At 36.6% G+C, this 12,318-nt stretch overlaps 1 protein-coding gene across 10 annotated transcripts in view; it reads right to left on the reverse strand.

Moving 5' to 3' along the window:
- Positions 1-12,318, reverse strand: part of SCML2 (Scm polycomb group protein like 2) — a 71,131-nt gene that overhangs the window by 26,227 nt on the left and 32,586 nt on the right. For all 10 annotated transcript variants that reach the window (XM_079323521.1, XM_079323518.1, XM_079323520.1 and 7 more), the window contains 2 exons: positions 10,845-10,933; positions 9,182-9,425 (listed from right to left, as the gene is read on the reverse strand). In XM_079323521.1, coding sequence (XP_079179647.1) covers positions 9,182-9,425; positions 10,845-10,933 — 333 coding nt within the window. The remainder of the gene's footprint in view (positions 1-9,181; positions 9,426-10,844; positions 10,934-12,318) is intronic.

Raw genomic sequence — 12,318 nt, forward strand, 5'->3', positions numbered from 1 at the left:
CAGGTCCCACTTGGTATTTTTCCTTCTGCCTAGGGCTGAAGCTGCTTTTCTTAATAGGCAGGACTGCAACAAAGCCCATGCTGCCTGGGCAGCCTCCCAGAGATAGGAGCAAATGAGGAAGCTGCTATTTGCATTTGTTGATTTAAGAGAGGAAGGGGGGAGTGCAAGGGAGTGGGACTGCTAAAGTAATTCCCATATTGTCTGCAGGCTGTATTGACAGTGATCATCAGTCACCTGCTCATACTTCCCTCACCCCGGCCTTCAGAGGGACACCAAAGGTTACACTGGGTCACAGGATCTGGGGGGAAATGAAAAGACATGCAAAATCAAGCTGCCAACCCACTGCATCTGTAGACAGAGTTATCCCCACTAGGCCACATGTTCCAAAAACTAAGACATTTTAATAGTCTCATGAGAACTTGTTAAAATATAACGATGAAGAGAATAGAGAGGAAAAATGCCAAGCTCTGCTTGCAATTACTGCAGTATTTAGCTGGAATATTTACAACCAAAAAGCACATTTGCCTTTTGAGGATGCTGCTTTGCATCACAAAGGCCCTCTCATTTGCACAAACAAAATCAAGCATTTGTGTCATGTTGCTCATCTACACAAATATCCACAACTCCAGTTTCAGGAATAGGATGCATTACACGGCTTTCCTTCCCAAATATCTTGTTTAGAGCCCAAACCTGTACAGGCACCTGCAATAACTGAAGAACAGAGGTCACACTACACAGATACACTTTACCATAGAAATGTTAGCAACTAAGCAGTGCTTTTAAAGTTCACAGAGCTCTAATTATACTGCCCTGTTTGTGTGGGCTATAGATAGGTATATGGTCCTTCATGCAACTCAGCTTTCATACTTTCAAATACTTCTCTTTAAAACATTCTTTCTTCCCCCCCTCCACAGTTCTGTGAGAATCTCAACACCTGCAAATTTTACATTTAATGTACGAAAAACCCCAAATCCTGTATCTTGGAACTCACAATCTGGAGATGCATGGTCACAACTCAGCCTCTCACTGAAACAGGCAGATCCACTGCAATCAACTGAGCTCATCTGCATGAAAAGGACCCAAAAGGTTACACCTTACATAAGGGCCAAGCTCTGCTTCCAGAAGCAGAAAAACTGCCCAGACACAGGCAGAATTTGACCCCAGAATGTTATCTCCAAGATCTCTTGCCAGAATAAGTAAGATATTTAGGACAACTGTGAAATATGAAGCTACTGAATCCTCCAGTACTTAGGAAGGGGATGGAACAGATGACAGCTCAAAAGCCTGAATTCTCATGCAATTCTAATTAGTAAAATTCCCTCAAATAATCAGCAGTGACAGTATCACTCCATGTTTTTATGGAAAGCAGGGGAAAAAAAGCTTCAGATTTGTAATATTTAAACATTATAAATCTCCCATTCAGTTAGTGTCACGGAACAGCAATTACAAGACAAGACTTAAAACAGCTGATGGGAAATGACAAAAAGCAAGAGGGGCTCACTGCCATGCATGTGAACACAGAATTGTACAGAATTGAGCTGAAGGTGCCAATTAGACCAGTAAAAAGGGTAGTTCACTTTTAAAACCAGAGTTTTCTTTAAGACAGAAATTATTCTATTTGTACTGTAGTATTGTTCCTATGCCCACCCAATATATAAACCCAATGTTCTTCTGAGAATATAAAAGTTTTGTCCTTCTGTCATGTACAGACAAAAAAAAAATGAGACAAAGAGATTTAGGAACCCTAAATCCATGTGAGCATTCCACAGGAAAAGTAATGGAAACATATCTCCTGAATTCTAGCCTGAAGTTTTAACTATAACATTAACCTTCTTTAATACAGTCAGTTATTATCATGCCAGTTTTGACAACTGGCAAAGAAAGTGGAAAAGATTAGCAATTTTTCAAAACAGCTTACTGCCAAGGATTATAAAAATTTATGTCCTTATGTCTCAATTGAACAACAGAGCCATGCAAAAGCGTAACTATCAGTAACACATTTCACCTCTTCCTATCTGTTTGGATCACTTCTGGTTATGAGGTAGCTGTAAGATACTAATTGCTATGTTGCTATGATACAAAATCAGTTATAAGTCATTATTCTGCTATCTAAAAAGCAACATCACACTTGGAAACTTCAACATCCACCTTGGCAAGACATGGACACTACAGCTTGAAATGTTCTTCTTCCCAGATTTTAGTTTCTGTTACCAATATTATAAAAGAAATAAAAAGTCTCTGTCTTCTGCAAAAAATTTTTAGCCTACCTTACACAGGACTGAAAGATAAAATGGAGGCTGCCAAGCAATGTAAGACAAAAATGGATAAAAGAAAGAGATTCTTCTCCCAGTGCCTTCCCCAGGCAACACTGCAGCACCTTCACTCCCACTCCCCAGTCTCCCACATTTTCAGGAGGTAGACAAGCCACCCCTAAAGAACTGACCACTGATTTAAGATCCTTTAAAACCCACTGCTAACCAAAAGACACATGACTTCCAAAACAAATAACTTTTACAAGCTGAGATGGGGCAGGGGATATGTGGGACTTGGGGATATAGGCAAAACAAACAAAAGACTCCTGAAAGATCTGTTCACTTAATCCTCAGAAACCAAGAACTGTGAAAAGCCAGGTTCCAGTCTCACCCTTCAACAAGCATTGCCATTGTGACCACATTAGCAAAAATTCCAAACCGGACAAAAGCCAACAAAAAATCCTATATTTGATTGATAATCTGGAAGGAAAGGAGGTTCTGGCAAGGAAGAGTGCAAGCAAATAACTTGAACTATCAAAACAGCATCAACTTGAATTACCTGAAGTGAACTTACATGTGCTGATGATGAATCTGTCAATAAGCCTGACAAAGCCCAGCTCTTCACATTGGGTACAAATTTAACACCCTGACTTTTCACCTAATCATTACTCATTCTGCCCTGGTTTTGCCATTATTTTTCCCCAAACAGCATAAGCAGGATGAAAGCTAGGCCCAAAATGAGACAATAAAAAGCAGTAAGCTTCTGGGGAAGGAAAAAAGACACACAGAGCATGGATAGTACAATGCCACAATTTGTTTTGTCTCAGCATCTCAATGACAGCACTGATACTCTGAACACAACTTATACTTATTAACACAGATTTGGAAAATATCCATTCAATCCCATCCACTAGTAGGGCACCACAATAATGTGCTGTGGCTTGGCACAACTAGGTTAGTAACTCTTTACTGCTTAGTCCCCACAGGAGTAGGGTTTTCTATTACACAAGCTGCAGTTGGGAGGTCTGTACAGTAGTACAACTTTCTGTTTAGAGTATACTGAAATACCCACAGTGTCCATTAGATACCAACAAGAGCAAATAACAAAAAAATCCATGTAGCAGTCAAAAATACATGTGTTGGAGTACTTGCAATTTACAAGAAAATTGCAATTACCTTATAAATAAACATAGTAAAATGATGAGGAATCCAGACTTACAATAAGATCACATCTTTGGCAAAGGCTAAACTTTTATTTTTTCTTAAGTGATTACTGCCCTGTAGCAACACTATCCAAGCCTTGCTGCAAGATGTCAAGAAACATTAATACCAAATAAAAAAAACCTTAACATTTGAGAGAATGTGGCAAATCAGGTTTTAGCCTGAAGCACTGAGGAGTTTTTCATGTGCAATTCTGAAGACAGCATAAATCTGCTTACTGTGTGTGCCTGGTTTAACTACTGTGATCTGCTTGTGAAGAGAAGCTGGCTGCACTGACAGAAAAATAAAACCTCCAGCAGTATGAAATTATACCACTTCACCTTTTTTTTCTTTAATGAAACTTAATTACAATGCTTATCTGATTTTTTTTGGCTACTCTAAACAACAGTCTTCACAGATCTAACTGCAGCTCTGTCTAAAGTTTCAACACTTCTTCTGTTTCATCAGCAAACAGGGTAATACTTTGGTTTGTATTGATGCTGCATATTTGTGCACAACTCAGCTGAAAACATAACACAGCTATTTTCATGTAATTTCATCAGCAACAGAGAAGACCATCTCCAGTATCTAGATTGGTAAAATCTGCACAAAGTAAACATTGAGAACATGACTGAAAATTAAATAAAAGTAAGAAATCATAAAATAGACAAATAAGATACTTTTAAATCTCTGCTTAAGCCTGTACTAGTCATACTGCTAGAGACAGTTTTAGAAGGAGACCTTTAACATCAACATGCTGATTAGCATAATGAAAGAAGATTGCTCTCACTGACAATAAATGCATTAAATTAGGAGAAAATCAATGAGGGGACACGGGGTGTGGAAGAGAAGGAGACACAGGAGAAGGAAAAAAGGAAAATGACCAAGGGTAAAAGCTACAGTGTATCATGGTTTTGGTTTGGTTTTTTAGAATTATTTTATCATCTTCCTTTGGCCTCCCAAATTTTTAGAGCACGGAGAGCAGTTCCAGCTTTTTGAGTTCATTGTATCATCTTTATCCTTCAAAAATCCAGCTTCATAAGGCTGAGGGGATCATGGATATGTAGAAACTGATCCCTCTCTTTCCAGATGCTGTTCACATCTAAATGATAGATACTACTTAATACTGAAATCAATCTTTGCAGGTGAAAGTACTTACTTGTTTCCCACATGGTTTGTCCCTAGTCATTCTCTCTTTTACAGAAAAGGTTTTACTTCTATTATAAATAAAAATGTGGGTTGCCTAAGTAACTGCCATTTACATGTAATAACTAAACAGTAAAACGAATTTATACAGAACCAGCAAATAGAAATTGTTCTGATATTCTCCAGTCACCTGCTGCCTACTTCAATCATAAGTCATGCAATGAGCAACAGAGCAATACAAGAATACGAAGAATGTTCTTGGGTATAATAATAGATTTCTCTTATTCAACTGAGCAAAGTAAAAATTACAATCTATTGTGGTTAAATAGAAAAGTAGAACACATTTGGCCTACAAAAAATAGTGAATAAAAAAACATGCAAAAGATACAAAACTTTAAATGCCTTTTTAAAGTATATCAAAAGCAGAAGTTACATGGACCCAAGAGATGACCAAATTTCAGAAAAAGAAAATGGAGAAGGTAAGACTAAAGCAACAAGACTGATTTTTTTTTTTTTTTTTGCATTCATACTCACTCCAAGGAAGCACACAATATCAGTAAAAGCAAAAAAAATTCCAAATACCAATTAATGAATAATCATGAGAGGAACAAAAACATAACAGAAGGCGCCACTATATCACTAAGTTTCCATATATTGTGCACTTCTGGACCCAGTGGCTCAAAATGCTGTAAGTGAAAAGGAAAAAACAGTTAAGAAGAACAAAGGTGGCCAGAGGAATAAAACTGATCCCTGAAAAACAAAACTAAAATCTTCCTGTAAAAGTATTGGAAGTACAAGAACCTGTTTCAGTACAAGAATCCAACAACAACAAATGAAACTACCAGCAAGTAAGTTTATATCAACAGTTTATCAACAAAAAATATAGTAGAGAACACCTTGTGTTGTAGGTGCTAAAAAGGATGTTGTAGGTGCTAAACGTTCAGATGGCTCCAGTATACAATAGAACAGGTTAGATCAAGTTCCTCCCCTTTTATGCTGAGTACCTGAGAAGGTAATCAGCATTAAAGCATTATTCTGGGCTTGGAAGGTGCTGGGCTGTAGATGGACAGATACTAGGAACACTTGTGCAAATCTGTGCTTATGCTTTTCTTCAGACATCTGCTCTCAGCCAGTCCTGGAGACAACCTTCAGGAGCAGATGGTCCTTCAGACTGGTCCAGCAGTCATTACTATGTCAATCTCTTTCATTAGTTACTTTTCACAACACTGTTTATGTGTAACTAGTCATCCCTAAAAGCATTCAAATCAGAGACACAGAGAAAACAATCTATTGCATCCTTAAAATGTTAACCTTGAGGAAGTGGGCCAAGCCAACATCAAGCACTGAAATCAAATCACACATAACCAATGTACTATCAGAGGTATTTCTAATGACACAAACTACAGTATTAGGCAAGAACAGCTTCTGATAGTATAAATATCAAATGGTACTTTTTATACCACTGTGCACACATCCAGCCAGGTCCTTTTGATAAGGACAAAATATAAACACAAATATTAGGACCTGAAGGCTATCAGCAGTTGGTCTAAAACAACTTTTCACCTAACATCTCTGTATTATCTTTTATCTTAGCTCATGAGCTGTCTAATACCAATGAGAGGTACAGAAGATACAGTTATAAACAGCAAAAATAACACAAAATCTGCTCTGAACAAACTCCCCCACATCCTAGAAGCCTGTTCTTAAACACTTCCCATGGCAAAGGTCCTACATTCTCTCTGGGCATCCTAAAAGGCTATGACAGTAGACAGCTGAAATAAAACCTTCCCTGATTTTCATACTGTCTCCTACTGCATTTTCTCTCTCTTTCAAAAGGATAAATTAGACTCCAAAATGGCAGGAATAAATAGGATAAATTAGACATTTCATGGCAGGAAATTATTGTCCTAGGTATGAATAAAGCTTCCTTTATTGCTTTCATACTTAGATTGCAGGATATTGGCTTTGCATGTTCACTAAAATCTGAGGCTTTTTTTTTTTTGCCAACCCTCTAAGTAGTGATTTAACACATTTAAATGCTTTTAGCTATACAAAAATAAAGAGTACTTTTAATATTCACTCTAGAATTCAGCCACTCTTAAGCCTCAATTATTTTCACTTTCTGTTGCAGAAATTCAAGCCAGAAATATTGAGGTAACCAGCAGGAAAAAGGTCCAGACTAGAAAAACACTTCAATACTCCAAGCAAACCCCTGCAATGTAGCACTTGTCATATTTTTTCCCTTAACAGGAGTAGTCTATGTTAGTATGACAAAATGAAGAATCCTGAAATCATCATATTTCTGAATTGAAACTACTTGATTTTACTCTTCTTGAAGTTATTATTTACATTTTAATAAAGGATTGTCATTGTAGTTCTTTAATGACTCAACAGTGAAAATCTTAAGATCAGAGAAAAAAATATTTCATCCAGATATGTCAATTCAACAAGTGTGTATAACACATACAAACATAAAATATAATATAAATAAAAATAATACAAAGCAAAACATAAATAACAAATTATTTATGCTCAGAATGGAGAAAAAATAAATACACAATTTCAATAAAACTGCAGTTAACTTTGGGCTCATTTTGGATTCAAAAATAAACACTCCAGCCTGAAACTCTTTGCACTTAGTTTCTATTACATATCCAAAATTCTCAGTTTTAACTACAAGTCAGTAAGAACATTGCTTCAGATTTTGTTAATGCCTAGAGTGTTTTATTTTCTCATTAGGAATCAATAGTATCCTGCCTGGATAGATATTTCAAGTCTGAATTTTGTTTGGTTTATTACCTGAAGAACTGGATTACATAACCAGCTTTGAAACAACTTTGAGCTCTACCAAGACTAATCAGGCAAGAAAAAATTCTTGCCTGATTATTGAGGTATGTCTTACCTCAAAATATCACAGGCTTTCCAGCAGTGAAATTGGAGTAGACTAAACAATTTAATAATCTTCTTTCCAGAAGATGAAATTGGACTCAGCAATCTAAACTGTCACAAAAATATGTTTTAAAAACTCTATGCTACTTATTTGCACAGCCTCTCTTGTGTATTACAGAATAGGTCAGGTTGAAAGGGACCACAGTGGGTCATCTGGTCCAACTTCCCTGCTTAAGCAAGGTTACCCCAGAGCACACTGCACAGGATTGTGTCCAGACAGTTCTGGACTATCTCCAGTAAGGGAGACTCTGGAACTTCTCTGAGCAATCTGTTCCAATGCATAGTCACCCCACAGTAAAGAAATAATTAACTTAAGTGTAATAACATGTCTCATTCATGATCTCAAAGACAAGGTGCACCTGCTGAAGAAGCTGAGAAAGACACTTTAGAGATTGGGAGCACAGAAACATTAAGGTCAGTGTGGTACCTATTAGATGACTTTTCATCAAATGTACATCATCCCCATCTTTTGACTTTCCCTTCTCTCACTGCAGCTTTCTACCAGCAGATCATTTTGGACAGCTACACACACAGTTACTCCTTTGCCAAAACCTGCCAGAATGGACTAAACTCGATTCCAGGTACTATACCCCTGGCAGCAACTTCAGACAGGCAGGTGAGAGCAAGGTTGCAGTGGTACCTTTAACTAATTCCAATTAGATTTTCCATACAGTTCCTGATCTGCTAGCAGAAGACTGAAAAAAACAATGGGGATGAAAAGGCCAGGAAACATTACTGATTTCTTGCCTTCTTGCTTCTGTTCCTCTCCCACTTCTGGTGAGAGTTCTGTGACACCAATCTACATTCAATCTACTTGTTCCTGACGCACCTAACACCAGCTGTGAAAATTCTTACTGAGAACAAATTATTCTGGGTAATAAAGAAATTAGCTAAAATACTATTCCTCTTCTTTAAAACCTCTCTTCCTGACAAATTTGTATGGGATGAGGATAGAAAAGCTCAAACAGCTCAGAAAAGCCTTACACTACAGAAAGCAGTCCCCAGAGCAGCAAAGGGATTACACTGAGAGATATCCCTCTTCATGCTACTGCCCTTCTTTCTAAGGTAGAGAGTTGTTTGTTATAAAGTGGCCATTAGCTGGAAACACTATCATCTGATCAACAAACATCCCTAAAGGCAAGAGGATGACAAAGCATTCAGAATACGCAGCCACAAGACAGAATTTTCTGAGTATGAAAGAAGAAACACTAAATATATAGTTTAGACCTGCAATCATCACAGAAGCAAAGACTACTTTACTTAGCAGTTAGCATAATGTAGAGTGCTGCAGCAGCTAATATATTAGTATCACTAAACAGGAGCATGTATCTATCAATAATAAACAGCAAATCTAATTCAAGATTCTTTACAAGCACAAAAATTAGAGGTCATCAGAAGTCCTCCTAACAGCATTAAATAAAACATGTTCCCAGAGATACTATGAACAGGCAAAAACTGTTTTCCAGTAATTTCTATTAGCTTTATGCTACATAAAGAAAATTCAACAACATTTCATCCTGGTCTGTTACTCACAAATCAAATCTTCAGTCTTATCTGCATATAGCCAGCTGGTTTTTAAAATTCTGCTGTAATTGAGGAGAAAAACAATTAAGCAATATTATTAGTCATCTTACCATTGTTCCCTGGTGGTTGTAATGCATCTCCTGTCAAGCTACACCATCCGACTGGGAAAATATCTCGAGAATCACACCTGCACCAATAGTCAAATGCTCCTCTCCAGCCATCAAACGTAACAAAAACTTCATCTCCTTTCACATCTCCAATGGTTGCTGGGCAAATCAGATATGGGTTTTTCCTATCTATAGCTTCAAGTTTCATTCCAACTTTAAAGCAGTTTGGCACAGGTTTTGGTGGTTCCTACAAAAATAAGCATGGTAGAATATCTGTATTTCTATGACCCCTTGGAAAAAAAACCAAAACTAAGTACTATCCCTTTATTTTTCCTTTACATTCTTACTACTTTTAGTCACTACTCTCAGGAAGTTATGGAACACATTCAAGGAAACGTATTTGTATTTCAAATTTGCCTTTGCTCTTCTGCACTACAAAAATCTTCATTCTAATCCCCCAAACACAGCTGGGATAATTAGCAAAATTCTCCATGACAGAAAGACCCTGATAAAAGTATTTACATAAGCAATAGGTTGCAACCAATACATTATGTCTGGACAGCAAGACAGCCAAGACACTAAAATGAAATTATTACATGCTAATAAAGAAGAGGTTTGCAGAGCATGGATATTTCTGGGGACTGATAACTGTCTGGTAAAAGCTTTACCTCTCAATTAATCCATGAAAAATTCATTAGCATTGGACATTATTTATAGGCCTCTGTTAACTCAGTTGGCCTTAGACCAATTCCAAGTGGACAAAAGAAAAACAAAAATCCAGTGAATGTGACTGGCATAAGCCTATCTCCACAGCAGGAGCTGTGATCTAACAGAACACAAATTACATCCTCAGCCTCAAGAACTTTATTATCCATCTCAGATGTGCTGCAGGCTAGCACTGAGAAACATGGCTCATCATGCCTTAGCAAATTTATATTATCTTATCTAAGAAAAATTATAATTATATGAAATTAACACCAAGTGATGTGATTGCAAGCCTGAACCCAACTGTTTGATTTGTTGACATACTCAGTATCACTCTCAGTATCCAAAACATAACACAACTCAGTATGACAATAGGGTCATCTCAACAAAAAACTAAACCAAGTCATTTAAATATTACTGTTAGTTTTATATAATTTTCCATATTTCACAGGAACTTATCCAAGAGTTATGTTTAAAAAAGCAAATAGCTTTTTCTGCTATTTTCAACTACTTTCTCACTGCATTTTAAATGATGACTGTGTGCCCAATGAAAATGTTTAACAAAACCTTTCCAAGCACTACTGCATTCCAATGGGTCTCATTCCCTATTAATATTTTTTTACTAATGTGCACATTCACATGACTACAGTGCTGATAAGAAATGTAATATGCATTTTATCTAAAATCCATGAGATAAAAAATGAGCAAACACAATTTTTCTAAATAGCACACCATACTTTGAAGTCTCAGCTCAGGTAAAGAAATGGCCCTCTCTGTGGACTAGAAGCAGGTTCCTTTCTGTCTAGTTCTACAGCATGTCAATCCAGTTCAAAGTCATTTTAAATAATACTTTTGCCTTCCCTGTCTTTGCTGCAGACAACAGAGTAATATCGTAGCATCCTCATAATAAAATTAAACCATGGAACAAGTTGTTGTTTACTAGAAATGCCTTTCTTCTTACCTTCTTAAAGAATGCTGCAGGTGCCATTTCAGCTCCATTGAGAGTTCTTAAGAGAAACATTGGCCAAGAGGATGCATTCATCTGGAACCCTGAGGACAAAAAAAGCCCCAAACAAATGGTCCTACTTTCAGTTTGTAAAATACAATAGAAGAAAAAGGTTATAAAGTCTGTTTCACTAATGCCTTGTTCCCTCTTTTTTAGACTTGGCTGAAATAGAAGTAGCTACGAAAAGAACATGTTGCTGTAGCTGCAGGAAGCTGTGCAATTCATTTCCATTCTGAGTGACTTGCCTGCAAAAATCACTCATAATGTCAGGTATTTAGATTAATTTTTAGTATTTAATGACATGCAAATCCTAGCACAGGAGAGCATTAGGTTGCCCCACACAGTCTCTGGTCCAGTGGAACTTCCCTGGCACAAGCACCTTGCTTTCTCTTCAGGTTCTAGCTCATTTATTGAGAAGATACTTTTTTATTTTTGAGAATCTTGTTATTTTTTCACCAAACCACAGACAAAAAAATAGCACAACTGTTTGATTTTTTTTGTTAAACAAATACATAAATAGCCACAAAAACAAGGAATACCTAAGAATGAATGAAAAAAAGTAATTTTAATAAATCATGTATCATATTGAAAAACATAAACCGGATAGTTTATTTTATTATTCTTCATTAACAAGTGGATAAAAAAATAATAAATAACAATCATATTTGTTTAGATGAACTACCTTATTTAAACAGAACAAAGGTTTGGCTGAAAACCTTCTTATTCCAGATAATCTTCCCTTACAATCAACCATTTTCCAGTTAAAAGATAAAGCAAATAAAAACTCCTTTTGCTTTCTTTGCTTTCCAAATGAATGTTTTAAAGTAATGAGTAAGATAACAGACATAGTGAACATTTTTTTCTGCTTCTTTAGCAGTTAGATGTCTGGAACAGTTTTGCAGAGAAACAGACATAATGCAGCAAATCAGAATTTTTTTCCACAAAGCAAATAGCACCATAACCTGCTAAGAGTTCACGAGTTCCCTTATAATGGATCTTTAACAATTGTCTTAAAAATCTCTAAGTAGAAAGGTGGAACACACCTGCAATTCTTGATCAGTTAAATAATTTACTCATCTAAAATGCTATAATATGCTATAGTGTTTCTTTAGCTCATAGCTTTAGGCTATCTTCAGTAAAATAAATAGTTTTCAATCCAGAACTACTTATGCAACACCTAAGTTACAGCAGAGTTCCTAAATGATGAACAGTGTCATAATTCGGGGACCACTGAGCTGAATATCAGGCCTGGTTTCTTACAAGAGTCTTTTTAAACCTGAACATGTGTGGTTACTGAAACACAATATTCCCAACCAGGCAGCTCAGAAAAGATATACAAGCAAGACAGAGGAGTGACAACTAAACAACAGCTTCAATTAACTTCATTTGGCCTTTAAGTTGTCCTGGTAAAACCAGAGAAAATGCAATC

This window comes from Erithacus rubecula (genome assembly GCF_903797595.1).
Source record: "Erithacus rubecula genome assembly, chromosome: 1".
Lineage (NCBI taxonomy): Eukaryota > Metazoa > Chordata > Aves > Passeriformes > Muscicapidae > Erithacus > Erithacus rubecula.